At 41.6% G+C, this 15,946-nt stretch overlaps 1 protein-coding gene across 4 annotated transcripts in view; it reads left to right on the forward strand.

Moving 5' to 3' along the window:
- ythdc2 (YTH domain containing 2) overlaps positions 1-15,946 on the forward strand; it is a 76,344-nt gene that overhangs the window by 27,223 nt on the left and 33,175 nt on the right. For all 4 annotated transcript variants that reach the window (XM_059969583.1, XM_059969580.1, XM_059969581.1 and 1 more), the window contains 8 exons: positions 1,171-1,267; positions 2,683-2,770; positions 2,857-2,937; positions 3,025-3,107; positions 3,886-3,991; positions 4,297-4,416; positions 4,640-4,912; positions 14,131-14,257. In XM_059969583.1, the coding sequence (XP_059825566.1) occupies positions 1,171-1,267; positions 2,683-2,770; positions 2,857-2,937; positions 3,025-3,107; positions 3,886-3,991; positions 4,297-4,416; positions 4,640-4,912; positions 14,131-14,257 (975 nt within the window). The remainder of the gene's footprint in view (positions 1-1,170; positions 1,268-2,682; positions 2,771-2,856; positions 2,938-3,024; positions 3,108-3,885; positions 3,992-4,296; positions 4,417-4,639; positions 4,913-14,130; positions 14,258-15,946) is intronic.

Below are 15,946 nucleotides of genomic sequence, written 5' to 3' on the forward strand. Positions count from 1 at the left end.
TTACTCTGAGTACATTATAGACTGAGATGCAAGAAATTTATTTTGCAGAATCTGGAAGAATCTTGATATAATAGATATGGAAAGAAAGTTTCTCCAGTGGGAGAATGTCAGATGATTTGGATGGGATTCCTATGCCATTGGTAACATGGTCTATGAACTAGCTTAATTAATAACAAGTAGATTCAAATTTTGTTATTTTTAAGGGATGAATATTTTGTTATTTTTTATTTTTGTTATTTTTTTATTTTTGTTATTTTTGTTATTTTTGTTATTTTTTGTTATTTTTTTGTTATTTTTGTTATTTTTGTTATTTTTTTATTTTTGTTATTAGATTTATTGGGGATATGGAGAATACTGAAATTTAGTGTCCTCCCCATTCACCCCTGAAATGAGGAGCTATTAAGACATTGATGTTTCTGGAGTCATGCACTCAATACTGGATAAGACTGACAAACATACTAAATGACATCAGTGACCTAGATTTTTTTTTACCAGCCTTCTGTAATCTTTATGATCTCTATTGCTAGTATAGGTTTTATATTTAAACTTATAATTTATTTAATTACTTGAATTTAAGTTCCCATCTGACTTCAGGGCTTTTTGCCAAAGTAGCCCGAACTAATAGCTTACTCCTTAGTAGCTTTTACACTTGCTATAATATATCAGAAGCCATTTCGGAATGAGGCATTCTGCTGAGGTGTTGCTTATCAGCTATACAAGGAATAGCAGAATTCATACCCTCAACAGTATCAGTGAAGCAGATGGGTTTTTACAATATTGTGGTAGTCCTTTTGTTTCTGTAATTGATAATGGCTTGTTATTTCCATATAATTCTGTGTATTAGATAAATAAGTTCCTTAACAACTGTGAGAGGATTTGAACCAGGCTTCCATTACACAACATATATTCAGGCCTTGAATTGTTAATCCAGTAATTTGATAATGTTGTAAATATTACATAGGTTTTAAGTTTGGAGATATACTTGTGAATGATTTGTGATGGTTGGGATTGGGAAAAATCCTTGGCAAAAATGTCAATAAAACCTATACATCAAAATTACAGGAATGAGCCATTTGTGCATCATTCAGTAGGGTTTAGTGGTACATTAAATATCCAGTGATCATAAAATTATTATTAAAGGGAAGTTTTATATAATTATTATGTTTCCAGGTGCAGTTTTGATCTTTTTACCAGGATATGATGAAATTGTAGGTCTCAGAGATCGCATTCTTTATGATGATAAAAGATTTGCAGATAATTCTCACAAGTAAGTTTTCAAAACATTTATTGCTTACAATTTCTGATTAAGAAAATTGGGTAAATCTATAAAGCATGTTAGTTTTTAGTGCATGCCCAAATTGTCTATTTGCTTATACTCTAGATATTTAACTTATTACATATTGGTAAAGGTATTCTACAGTATGCCCTCGAACCATGAGTAATATAAGTGTACTTTATCTTATCAAAAAACATTTTACCTAATAATATTTTCTTAATTCTTTACTTCTTCTGAAAGTAAACTTTTTGATGATGATTATGAACAGAAACCTTCCTGAGCTATGGAATGGGATTGAAAATAATTGGAACGTTTCTGCTGCCACCCTCTGGTACATTGGGCTTTCTTCCATTTGTCCTAGGTCCACATTATCTGCTGAAAATAAATGAACCAGACAATCCTTATGTCAAAATGGGTCATTACTGCTGTTGGTGATAAATCTTATACACTGAACATTCAGAGGAAGTCTCATGATTTTTTAAAAATCTGTAGACAATATAAATGTGTTAATTCATAAACACAAAAAATTCTGCAGATGCTGGAAATCCAAAGCATGCACAGAAAATGCCGGGGGTGCTCAGCAGGTCAGGCAACATCCATAGAAATGAACAAACAATTGATGTTTCAGGCCAAGATCAGCACTAGAAAAGAATGGGGAGGATACCAGAATAAAAAATTGGGGCGCTGGGACGGAAGGAGGTCTAGCTAGAAGGTGATGGGTGGGTGGGAAAGGTGAGGGGCTGGAATCTAGTATGAGAGAAGAGTGGACCATATAGGAGAAGGGAAGGAGGAGGGACACCAAGGGGAGGTGATAAGCTGGTGAGAAGAGGCCAGAGTGGGGAACAGAAGAAGAAAGGAGGTGAAGGGATTTTTAAAAAATCAAGAGGAGAAATAGATATTCATGCTATCACGTTGGAGGCAACCCAGACAGAATACAAGGTGATGCTCCTCCACCCTGAGGGTGGCCTTATCATGGTACAAGAGGAGGCCATAGACTGACATGCTGGGACAGGGATGGGAACTAGACTTAAACTGTCAGGACACTGGCAAGTTCAGCTTTGGTGGATGGAGCAGAGGTGCAGTCCCCCATTTTACTACGGTTTCACCAATGTAGAGGGTGCAGTAGATGACCCCAGCAGATACGCAAGTGGTGTTGCTATTACTCATAAGTTCTCATAAGTGTTGCTTATGAGAATTGCTCAACCTATTCTCATAAGGTATGCCCTCCAATCCAGGCAAAATCCTTGTAAATCCCCTCTGCACTCTCTCTATAGTATCCACATTCTTCCTATAGTGAGATGACCAGAACTGAACACAGTACTCCCAAGTGGGGTCTGACCAAGGTCTTATATAGCTTATATAAATGTAAACAAAGATATGAGTTATACAATAATGTGCCCTTTTAGATTTCAGATTTTCATGCTTCATTCCAACATGCAGACATCTGACCAAAAGAAAGTGTTAAAGAGTCTCCCTAATGGAGTTCGTAAAATAGTAAGTTTAAAGTTATTTAAAATAAAATCACTCATTTAAAATAATTTTTTCCTTCACTTGTAGACAATTGATCTATCTTATTTCAGATTCTTTCCACAAATATTGCTGAGACAAGTGTAACTGTCAATGATGTGGTATTTGTCATTGATTCTGGGAAAGTAAAAGAGGTAAGTTTTAATCAACATATGTCAGTACTTTCTACAGCATGAAGAACTCAGCAACTCTTCATTGTTTCAATTTCACTTTTGTTTCAGAAATCATTTGATGCACTAAACTCTGTCACAATGTTAAAAATGGTGTGGATTTCCAAGGCGAGTGCTATCCAGAGGAAGGGAAGGTAAAATGGTTATTCTATTTATTAAATTTAATATTAAAGCTTAAGAAAACCTCTGGGAAAACCAGTCACATTAGTATCTATACAGCAATATAACCAATTGCCTACATGTTTTGTCCTCAAAAAAGAGGCAAGCTTAAGTCTGCCAGTTAATGCCCTATTAGTTTTCTCTCATTCATGAGTAAAGTTTTGTTTTGCCATTAAACCAAACCTTTTCACCAATAAACTATTGATTCTGATTTTTTCCCTTACTGGAACTACTACTCCTTCCTAAACATCATTGTAGTCTTGATCTAGGAATGAACATAAGACTAAATATAAGCAAAGAAGCAAGATATTGATATTTGAGCACCAGAAAGAAAACTGATCAGTGGCAGAATTTGAGATGACACAAGGGAGATTAATTGTCATCAGATGAGCTTCCTTGAGGAGATGTCCTTGGCATAACCTTCTTAAGCTTCTTCATTATTATCATTTTCTTCATCAAAGGTTAGGATAGGAACATCTCAAGCATAATTCCAGAGCTTTTCAGAAAATGAGATACGAGGAAGAGTGTTCCAGGAAGTGCCTTTAGCCCAGAAAATATCAAGCTATAACCTAAATTTATGGTATTGCAATGAAAAATCTCATGAATAATTTTTTCTTTACTCAGCCAGGTTTGATTAATTTTCATTTTTTTATGCCTTTTTGAATGATTAAATTTTGTGAAATTTTAAGTTGTTCAAAACGTAATGGATTTTACTTTTATTTAATTGTTTGATATTTCTGTGTGTTTTTGTAGGGCAGGTCGCTGCCGACCAGGAATTTGTTTTCACCTATTTAGTAGACTTCGGTTTCAAAATCTTCTGGAGTTTCAGATTCCTGAGTTGCTACGAATGCCACTGCAGGTGATAGTTCGGTTTATTGCCTGCTTATTATTTTATTCTAATGTATAATTTTTATTGTTAAACCATGGTTAATTTTGAAATAAGTGACAATCACAACTTTAATACACGGAAGTTTCCTTCAGCCAGAATAACACAATTGGGAGTAGATGACATTGAATTTTACATTTGATATTCAATGATTTTGTGTACATAATAAAGTGTCAATCTATCAAAAATTTTATAATCTGTAAAAAAGACTTCTTAAAACTGACTGTTCTAACATATAGTAATATAATTTAATTCATTTGCATCTTGTTTTTCCCCAGGAACTTTGCTTACATACCAAACTGCTAGCTCCAGTTAATTGTCCTATTGCTGACTTCCTTGCTAAAGCACCAGAACCCCCTCCATCACTTATAATTAGAAATGCAGTTCAGATGCTCAAGGTATGAGATGTTTACCATATGTAAAATAAAAATATAAAGTACTGTCCTGAAGGGTCTCGGCCTGAAACATTGACTGTTTATTAATTTCCATGGATGCGACCTGATTTGCTGAGTTCCTCCAGTATTTTTTGTGTGTTGCTTTGGATTTACAGCATCTGCATTCTTTTTCGTGTTTATAAAATACAATATTAGGAACATATTTGTTGTACTCTTTTCATTCTAGACTATAGATGCCATGGACAGCTGGGAAGATTTAACAGAGCTTGGCTACCACTTAGCTGATCTTCCCGTGGAACCTCATCTGGGAAAGATGGTTCTTTGTGCTGTAGTGCTAAAGTGTCTTGATCCTATTCTCACTATTGCCTGTACTTTGGCCTATCGCGATCCATTTGTCTTACCAATGCAACCTTCACAGAAGCGTGCTTCTATGTTATGCAGAAAGCATTTTGCTGCAGGAACGTTCAGTGATCATATGGCTCTTTTAAGAGCTTTCCAGGTGAGCTTCTCCATTTAATTCTGCGGTACACCTGTCTTGTAATTATAATCTGAAGTTTAAAACCTTATAAAAGTACCTTTTTTAATACTACGAAATGTATTTATTTTGTTTGATTTTGAAATTGCTGGCTGAATTAGTAAAGCTCTGATAATTCACTATTCTGTTGTTAGGAATTCTCAATTGTTTGGTACCTGGCTTTCAGGGACCCTCTTCCTGTGCTCCCCTTTAATTTCACTGGGCCCCATCACTTAGAAATACTTAGCATTCTCTTCTCATAGATGCAGCTTGACCTTCTGAGTTTGTCCAACATTTTGCCATTCTATTGTAACTTTTGCTGTAAATAGTACCTAGTCAGTAAGTATAATATTAGCATTTTGTGTTATGAATAAAATGCAACTAACATGCACATAACAATGGTCGATTACCATTGACAATAAATCTTGCTCTGTGAGTGCTCAAGCACATCAATTGGAGTAGGAGTAGGCTGCTCTGCTCCGGACCTCAACCTTTCCATTCTGCCCTCCTTGTAGCAATCCTCTGAAATTTCAAAAGGCTATCTGCCTTCATTTTAAAAGCTACTGCTGAGCTCGCATTCATAGAGAATTCTAGCAGTTCACTTACCTATATAAGAAGAAATTTCTACGTATCTCTGTCTTAAATAACTAGCCCCTGATCTTGAAGCTATGGCCCATGTTCAAGACTCTACCACAAGAAAGCATCTTGATATCCATCCTGCCATGTCTTATTAGGAGCTTTTATTTTTCATTAAGGTCACCTAGCATTCTTGTAAACTTCAAAGAATGCAATCTATTCAACCTTATAGGATACCTCTCTCAAACCAGGAATTATCCTGGTGAATATCATTAGAACAATGCTAAGAGAACCAAGCTAAGTGCAGTTCTTTTGCCATATCATGAAAAAATTGCTGTTTGTAGATTAATTTTTGACAGGTAGATTGCTTTATTAAAGAGAGTTTACCTCTTTTCCCCAGTGATGTTTTGGTTATGAAGTATTTTCCAAACAAAATGGGTGGTTCTCAGCTTTTAATTTTTTGGGTAGATACAATCAGAGTGGACAAATGCAGGTCACCGTTTCTTTCAGAATTTTATTTCCTGGATAATTGGACTAATATAGGTAAAATGACAACCATTTGCTTTGTGCCTTTAACATAATAAAGTATCTGTCACACGAACATTAAAAAAGACACAAAAGGAGATATTTTGACATATGATGAAAAGCAATCTCTATGAGGAGGAGGATTATAAAGATGACTTAAAGGAAAAGAAAATTTCAGAATTTAGGATTTGGAAAGCTACAACAGTTAGTTATAGAGCAAGTAAAATCTGTGAAGAGCAAAAGACTAGATTGCAAGAATGCAGTGATCTTAACTGAGCAGGACAAGTAGAGATGTTGCCAATGCAAGGAATTGCCCGATGATTTTTAAAAAAATATAAAGTTTAAAATATTTTAAACTTTATTTAAAAATATTTTAAAATATTTTAATGAACAACTGTACTTCACCTATACACAGGTTTCTTTTATGATCCTTCATTCTTCCATTCACAATGCTAATTTTTCCTTAGTCCTATTTTAGGTTTGTGAAATGAAAGTATGTTGCAGAACTAAATCTATTAACTCTAAACTTCTGCCTTTTTAATCTCAAGTGCAATTATGTTGTCAGACGTGTATATTACAAATCACTGCAGGTTTGATTAAATGAATTAGGATTTGTCGGGTTGGCTGCCTGAGGCAGTTATTCAGAACATTGGCAACATTGGCAGGGCTTGCGAAGTGCCTGAGGAATTTAAAAATGTTTCCTATTTGTGCGGCCTGGAGTAGATTTGAGATGATCATTAAGAATATTGTTAAAAGTTCAATGTAAATACATTATCAAAGTACATATATGTCAGCATATGCAACCCTGAGATACATTTTCTCATGACGTATTCAATAAATTTATAGTAGAATAATAATAACCATAATGGAATCATTGAAAGATTGCACCAATGGGCTTTCAACCAGTGTGCAAAAGACAACAAACTGTGCAAATAGAAAAAGAAAGAAATTGTAATAATAAATAAAGAAGCAATAAATATCATGAACATGGGATGAAGAGTCCTTGTATGTGAGTCCATAGATTGTGGGAACATTTCAATGATGGGGCAACTGAATTTAAATAAAGTTATCTCCTTTGGTTCAAAAGCATGATGATTGAAGGAGAATAACTGTTCCTAAACCTGAAGGTTTGAGTCCTGAGGTTCCTGTACCATCTTCCTGATGGCAGCAACAAGAAAAGAGCATAACCTAGGATGATGGTTGCTGCTTTCTTGCTTTGTATAGATGTGTTCGATGGTGATGAAGGATTTACCTGGGCCATATCCACTACTTTTTGTAGAACTTTCTATTCAAAGTGATTGAGGTTTCCATACAAGGCTGTGATATAGCCAGTCAATATACTCTCCATTGCATATCTATAGAAGTTTGTCAAAGTTTTAGATGTCATGCTGAATCTTTGCAAACTCCTAAGGATATGCATTTATATGCTGGGCTGAAGACAAATTTTACAAAATATTAACACCGAGGAATTTGAAGTTGCTGATACTCTCCACTTCTGATCATCTGATGATCAGAAAGTGGACCTTTTGAAACCTTTCTCATGGACCTTTGGTTTCCTCATCCTGAAGTCAATAATCTGCTCCTTGAACTTGCTGACATTGAGTAGGAAGTTGTTGTTCCAGCAGCACTCAGCCAGATTTTCAATCTCTCTCCTATATACTGATTCAGCCCACACCAGTGATGTCATCAAATTCGAAAATGGCATTGGAGCAGTCATAAGTGTAAAGCCATAGAGCACACAGCTTGTGGTGCATTTGTGCTGATGAAAATTGTGGAGATGTTGTTGTCAATCTAAACTGACTGTTACCTTTGAGTGAGGAAATCGAGGGTCTAGTTGCATAAGGAGGTATTAAGGCCAAGGTCTTGAAGCTTATTTATTCGTTCTGAGGGGATAATGGTATTGAACGCTGAGCTGTAATGGATAAAGAGCATCCTGATGTATGCATCTTGCTGTTCAGATGTTCCGGGGTTGAGTGAAGATGCAATGGGATGGCATCTGTTATGGACCTTTTGCTCTGATAGGTAAATTGGAACAGATTCAAGTGGCTTTTCAAGTGGGAGCTGCTATGATTCATCACCAATTTCTCAAACCACTTCATCACTGTGGATGTGTTACTGACTGATAGCCATTGAGGCAGTTTGCCATGTTCTTTTTTGGGCACTGATGTAATCGAAGCCTGCTTGAAGCAGGTGGTACCTCAGACTGCTGAAGCTTTAAGTTAATGATCTCTGCACTCCAGCTAGATGATCAGCACCTGTCTTTATTACTTTGCCAGGTACCCTGTCTGGACCAGATACTTTTTTGGGTTCACCCTAGCATGTCAGCCTCAGATCAGCAGGTGCTGTGGGACTTTGTGTTGGTTCCTCCATCTCTTGATATCAAAACAAGCATGGAAGGCATTGAGCTTATTCTGGAAGCGAAGCCCTGTTGTTGCCTCTATCACTTGATTTATCTTCATAAGAGGTGATAGTGTTAAAGCCATGCCACAACTGTTGAGCATCTGTCAATTGATTCAAGTTTAGTCTGGAATTGTCACTTCACCCATGAGATGCCTTTCCAGAGATTTACCTGGACTTCTTGAAACTTGAATACCTCTGATATGGCCCTCAGCTGATTGAAGATCTCATGGTCCATCCAGAACTTCTAGTTGGGGAAGACTCAGAATGATTTTTGCAGGGACTCACTAGTCTACAACTGTTTTAATAAAGTCCATGACAAACATGGTATACTGATTTAGATCTCAGATGAGTACTTGAACACAGCCCAGTCCACCGACTGGAATCAATCCCTTAGTCGCTCTTCTGCTTCCTACAACCACCTCTTTGTCGTTCTAATCACTGGACCTTGCTCTTCAGCCTCTGCCTGTATGCAGGTAGGAGAAGAACAGCCAAGTGATCAGATTTACTGAAATGCTGTCTGGGCATGAAATGGTAGGCACTTTTTAATTTTCATATAACAGTGGGTTTAATGTGTTAGGACCTCTGTTAAACTGAGAAAAAGAATGTAAAGCAACCATGGTGGGTTCAGAGATTGAACTTTTGTTAGTTCTTGAAACATGCGCAACTTTGGCAAGCTGCATGATTTCAAGCACCAATAGGTTGCTAGTCCATTTCAAATCGAGATTGAAGGTAAACCATATCAGTATTATTTATTTTTATTTACAGTACAGTGCAGAACAGTCCCTTTGAATCAATGAGCTACACCGCCCAGCAACCCTTTAATTTAACCCTATCCGAATCACAGAACAGTTCACAATGACCAATTCACACTGAGTAAAGAAGGTATGCTACTTTCCCTAAAAAAAACCCAAATGTATCACTTGGAATTTAGAATAGTCTCAGAATTCCATGTCTTGCTGAAGGGTCTTGGCCCGAAATGTCGACTACTGTTTCCATCGATGCTGCCTGGCCTGCTGAATTCCTCCAGCATTTTGTGTATGTTGCTTGGATTTCCAGCATCTGCAGATTTTCTCTTGTTTGTTCATGTACAATTCTTGTGTTTTTCTTTCTTGCCATATTAAACCAAAAAAAAACAATTACAATACTCCCAACTGCCAGGGTATCTAAATAAGCTTGAGCATTAATCTTGGCCTTTGAACTCGTAAGTGTAGCAACCCTATTGCACAATTCCAGAAGGAGCATATTGTGGCAACCCGCTTCCCAGTGCACTCGAACCGGCTCATTGAGGCCGGTCCCAAAAAAGGCGCCAGGCCTTCTTCACCAGCAAGGGGAAAAGCCCACACGCAGGATGGGACTGTGAATATGCGCCCCCTACAGCATTCCCACCCGGGGAGGGCGGGAACAAGAAGGCTTTAAAGCGAGGCCGCGAAGTTTGAATAAACCTCTTTTGCAACTGCAACTCACCGACTACGTGTCGTTATTTCAGCGCTGCGTGTAGCACACTGCTACAATTGGTGACCCCGACGGCCCAAACGATATTTGGACCGGAGATGAACGATGCCGCATCTGTTCATGCAGTTTCGTTAAAACTGCCAAGCTTCTGGACGCTGCGACCTCACCTATGGTTCCAGCAGGCAGAAGCCCAATTCCACATTCGGCAGATAACCTCAGATGCCACACGTTACTACTACATAGTGAGCTCCCTCGACCAGGAGACAACCGCCCAGGTTGAGGAATTCATACAGTTGCCCCCGGAGGATGGCAAGTACACAGAATTCAAAGCCTTGCTCATAAGGACTTTTGGACTCTCATGGCGCGAGCGAGCTGACCGCTTACTGCACCTGGATGGTTTGGGGGACAGGCCACCATCGGCTTTGATGAACGAGATGCTGTCCCTGGCCGGAGGACACAAGCCCTACCTCATGTTTGAGCAGGCATTCCTGGAACAGCTGCCCGAGGACGTAGGCCTGCTGCTGTCCGACGCAGATTTCAGTGACCCCTGGAAGGTGGCGGCCTGGGCAGACATGCTGTGGAAAGCCAAGAAGGGGAGTGGGGCATCCAGGCCACACTCCTGGCAGCAGAACAGACCAGGCCTGGCTGCAGAGCCCACTAACCCCAGAGGCAGGAGTCAGGAGACCAACGAACAATGGTGCTTCTCCCAAAAGCGGTGGGGTGCAGAAGCCCGCCGCTGTAGCCTGCCCTGCATGTTCCCGGGAAACGCCAGGGCCAGCTGCCGCTGATGGCTATGACAACTGGCCATTGGGATAGTCTCCTGTATGTCTGGGACAAGCAGTCAGGACGCCGCTTTTTGGTTGACACCGGAGCTGAGATCAGTGTCTTATCTCCGACGAGTTATGACACCCGCAACAGAGAACCGGGTCCCACCCTGAGGGCCGTGAACGGCAGCACAGTGAGGACCTACGGCACCCATACGGTGCGGCTACAGTTTGGCTCCAGCCGGTTCATGTGGGACTTCACACTGGCCGCCGTAGCCCATTTGCTTCTGGGAGCGGATTTTTTGCGAGCTCACAGCTTACTGGTCGACCTGCAAGGGAGGAGACTGGACCACACCGAGACCTTTCAAACATCCTCCCTGGGTGAAGTCCAGTTGCCGGCCCCACACCAAGACTCCATCACGCTGTCCGACAACGACTACACCAGTGTCCTGGCGGATTTCCCATCGGTTCTGGCACTGCAGTTCACGGCAGCCATGCCCCGACACGGCATACAGCACCACATCCCGACCCAGGGACCACCCCATGCCTGTGCTCGAAGGCTTCCCCCGGACAAGCTCCGACTGGCGAAGGAGGAGTTCAAGAGGACGGAGGAATTAGGGATTGTATGGCAGTCCGACAGCCCATGGGCCTCCCCCCTACACATAGTGCCCAAAGCAACAGGGGTCTGGAGACCATGCGGCGACTATCGCAGGCTGAACGAGGCTACAACACCGGACCGCTACCCTGTGCCACACATTCAGGACTTTGCAGCAAACCTGCATGGCGCACAGATCTTCTCCAAGGTAGACTTCTTCCGGGGATACCATCAAATCCCGATGCATCCGGACGACGTCCCCAAAACGGCACTCATCACCTCGTTTGGCCTTTTCAAGTTCCTCTGCATGCCGTTCGGCCTAAAGAATGCTGCACAGATGTTCCAGCGATTAATGGACGTGGTGGGACGTGACCTGGACTTTGCTTTCATCTATTTGGACAACATCCTCATAGCCAGCAGCAGTCGTCAGGAGCATCTGTCCCACCTCCGTCAACTCAACGCCCGACTGAGTGAATACGGCCTAACAATCAACCCGGCCAAATGCCAGTTCGGGCTCGACACCATTGACTTCCTGGGCCACAGGATTACTAAAGACAGGGCAACCCCTCTGCCCGCCAAGGTAGACGCGGTCCGCCATTTCCCCCGACCCAACACAATCAAAGGCCTTCAGGAATTCGAGGATATGGTGAATTTCTACCACCGCTTCCTCCCCTCAGCAGCCCGAATCATGCACCCCCTGTTTGCCCTGATGTCGGGTAAGGGCAAGGACGTTACCTGGGATGATGAGTCCGCCGCCGCTTTTGTTAAAATCAAAAAAGCCTTGGCAAATGCCGCAATGCTAGTGCACCCCAGAGCGGACTTCCCTACTGCCCTCACAGTGGATGTATCTAACACGGCAGTCGGTGGAGTGCTGGAACAACTCATCGAGGGTCGCTGGCAACCCCTGGCGTTTTTCAGCAAACACCTACAACCACCTGAGCTCAAATACAGTGCTTTCGACCGGGAACTGTTGGCGCTATACCTGGCAATCCAGCATTTCAGGTACTTCTTAGAAGGTAGGCCCTTCACTGCGTTCACGGACCACAAACCGCTTACCTTTGCGTTCACGAACGCATCCGACCCCGGTCGTCCTGCCAGCAGCGACATCTGTTGAATACACAATGGATGTTTGGCATGTCTTGGGAAAGGACAATGTCGTGGCGGACGCTCGCTCCAGACCTAACATCCAAGCCCTGTCCCAGGGGGTAGACTATGAAGCGCTGGTGGAGGCACAACAGGCAGATGAGGAGATCCCTAGTTACAGAACTGCAGTCTCCGGTTTGCAGCTCCAGGACCGCCCCGTAGGCCCAGGTGAGAGGACCCTAATCTGTGACGTAACCACCAGCCAACCCCGCCCCATCGTCTCGGCAGCTTGGCAACTTAGTGCACCCCTCCATCAGGACAACCATCTGGATGGTAGCCAACAGGTTCGTTTGGCACAGACTCCACAAGCAGGTCAGTGAATGGGCCAAAACGTGCATGCACTGCCAAACAGCCAAGGTGCAGCGGCACACCAAAGCCCTGCTGCAGCAGTTCCACCCCACCCGCCGGTGTTTCGACCACATTCATGTGGATATCGTGGGCCCCCTGCCAGTGTGATGAGGAGTGCGGCACCTCCTGACTGTTGTAGACCGGTTCACAAGATGGCCAGAGGCAGTCCCGCTCACCAACACCACCTCTGAATCCTGCGCCCGGGCACTGATTGCAACCTGGGTATCTCGCTTTGGTGTACCGGCTCACATTACCTCTGACAGAGGCGCCCAGTTCACCTCCAGCCTGTGGTCAGCTGTGGCCAGCCTTTTGGGAACACAGCTGCACCACACAACTGCCTACCACCCACAGTTGAACGGACTAGTGGAGCGTTTCCACCGTCACCTGAAGTCGGCTCTCATGGCCCGCCTCAAAGGGCCTAACTGGGTGGACGAGCTTCCCTGGGTCCTGCTCAGAATCCGCACGGTGCTCAAAGAGCATCTGCACACCTTGTCAGCCGAGTTGGTGTACGGCTCACCCCTGGTCGTCTCAGGAGAGTTCATACCAGCCCCAAGGGGGCAAGAGGAAGAACCCGCAGCAGTCCTGGACAGACTACGTGAGAGGCTTGGTAACCTGGCCCCCATACCCACTTCACAGCTTGGGCAGAACCTGACCTGCAGAACTGTAAGATTGTTTTTGTACAACGGGGCGGACACTGGACACCACTAAAATGGCCCTACGAAGGGCCGTTGACAGTGATCAGAAACAACGGGTCCACATTCATGCTGGACATTGGGGGGGAAAGAGGAGCTTTTCACAGTGGACCGAATCAAACTGGCCATGTGGACATGGCGCAACCGGTCGAGATTCAGGCACCGTGGCACAGAGGCAGACCTCCCAAACAGGGACCGACCCAGACTGAGGACATTGGGGGGTGTATTGCCAGTTCTGGGGGGCGGGTTATGTGGTCACCCACTTCCCAGCGCACTCAAACCGGCTCACAAAGTGGCGTGCGCCGCCATTGAGGCCTGTCCCAAAAAAGGCGCCAGGCCTTCTTCACCAGCAAGGGGAAGAGCCTGCGCGCAGGACGTGACTGTGAATATGCACCCCTTACAGCATTCCCACCCGGGGAGGGCGGGAGCAGGAAGGCTTTAAAGCGAGGCTGCGAAGTTTGAATAAATCTTTTTTGCAACTGCAGCTCACCGACTACGTGTCATTATTTCAGCGCTGCGTGTAGCACACCGCCACAATATTTCATTTTCTGTAAGGAACATTTCTGATAACAATAGGATTGCTGATGTTTTGTTTTGCTTTCGGCTATTCCAAATGTTGCTGATTGTTGATTCAGTAATGTGAAAGTTTAGATTTTTTTGTGTGCTTAGATAATTCGTTTTGATTTCAAATATATTTTTTTCTGCTAGGCTTGGCAAAAGGCTCGCAGCGATGGCTGGGAGAGAGCATTCTGTGAAAAGAATTTCCTTTCTCAGGCTACGATGGAAATCATCATTGGCATGAGGACACAATTATTGGGACAGCTCAGAGCTTCAGGTAAATCCATTTTAGAGGTGGCATTAAAGCAAGCTCAAATTTATTAACCAGTAGCCTGCAGTGATATTCTCAAAGGTAATCATTTGTTAATCACTATTGCAGTTCACAGTTTATGTGTTGGGAGATATTCTTTCTCGTTTCTTATTCTGTTTTCATTCCCAAAATATGTTCTCATGATCACAGGAACAATTTTCAGAGAAATGTTCTAAAATGGTTGTAAAAGAAACAATAGGTACATATATATATATGCTGTGTCATAAATTTATTCTTCATATTTGTAGGAATTTGTTTAAAAATGTTTTTATTTTCTGTATTTATCTCAAGCCATGCTGATTTTCTTTAAAATCTTAAAACCAAAGCAATGTTTGATTTTTTTTCAGCAATTGAATACCCACAATGCAGTATATTTCTGCCTTTATTTTACAATTATTTCCCAATTTCCCTCGGGATCAATAAAGTATGTCTGTCTGTCTGTATTTGTACATATGTAGGCTAAATCCATTGCTAAGAGCTGAAGTGACACCTGACTCTTAAGAAGAGACACCTTCCTCTCTTCTACAAAACCACTGACAACTTTCACCATTCTTAACTTTTTACATTTAAAATGTAAACAATGTTTACATCTAAATTATAAAAGGTGTAAACATCAACACCATTCACAGTATACCACACTCTTCAAATATTTATTTGTCCATCATGTATTTAACTTCATTCTTGCATTCCACCCATCACAAAACTTGATACTTTAATTTAAATTACTGTATTTTTTATTTTGTGATCAACATTCAAAATTATTTATATAAACTATGTTCAATGTGGTGCTTGATAATGTGTATATTCAGATTAAATAATATTGAGGTAATTATTTTTTCGGAAGTATGTTTGTGTAAAGTAGACCTCATGGTGCCTTTAAATGTTAAAATATCTATCTCTTGTCCATCACACTTGACAGCACACTTTTATGGTTTAGCTCAATGGACTTTTATTGAATAATAACCAGAATCTCTAAGTATATACAGTATTAATTTTTAAACATTTAGAATAAGAGAGTTGGGAAGAGACGGACATTGAATGTAAATGTAAAGGCTTTAGAGGGCAAAGCATTGCCTTCATTCTTAGCATTATTTTCCCATTATATAGACCCATATATATAGTGAGTAATTGCCACTAGCACAGACTCCTAAAAGCTATGGTGAATGTATATGTACTGTCTGTACAGTACACATTCCAAAGATGTACCAGTTTATTTATTTATTTAGAGATACAGTGTGGGATAAGCCCTTCTGGCCCAACGAGCCACACCATCCAGCACCCCACCTATTTAATCCTAACTTAATCACAGGACAATTGACAATGACCAACTAGCGTACTAATTGATATATGTTTGGCCATGGGAGAAATCCAGAGTACCCAGAATGAACACAGGTGCTCACAGGAATAATGTGCAAACTTTCTTAGAGGTATTGAAATTGAACTTTGAACTTCAACACCCCAAACAGTAATAGCGTCACATATTGGGTGGCACAGGATTGTTGGGCCAGAAGGGATTGTTATCGTGCTATATCTTTAAATAAACTAAACAGAGCTTGGTTACCTAAATGCTATTTTCACATTTGTGGTTGGGAATCAAATACTAAATGCCTAGATGCCAGGACGTTAATTATTATTCACTTCTTGCCTCACCTTGTA

The sequence above is a fragment of the Hypanus sabinus genome, chromosome 5, assembly GCF_030144855.1.
Source record: "Hypanus sabinus isolate sHypSab1 chromosome 5, sHypSab1.hap1, whole genome shotgun sequence".
Classification (NCBI taxonomy): Eukaryota; Metazoa; Chordata; class Chondrichthyes; order Myliobatiformes; family Dasyatidae; genus Hypanus; species Hypanus sabinus.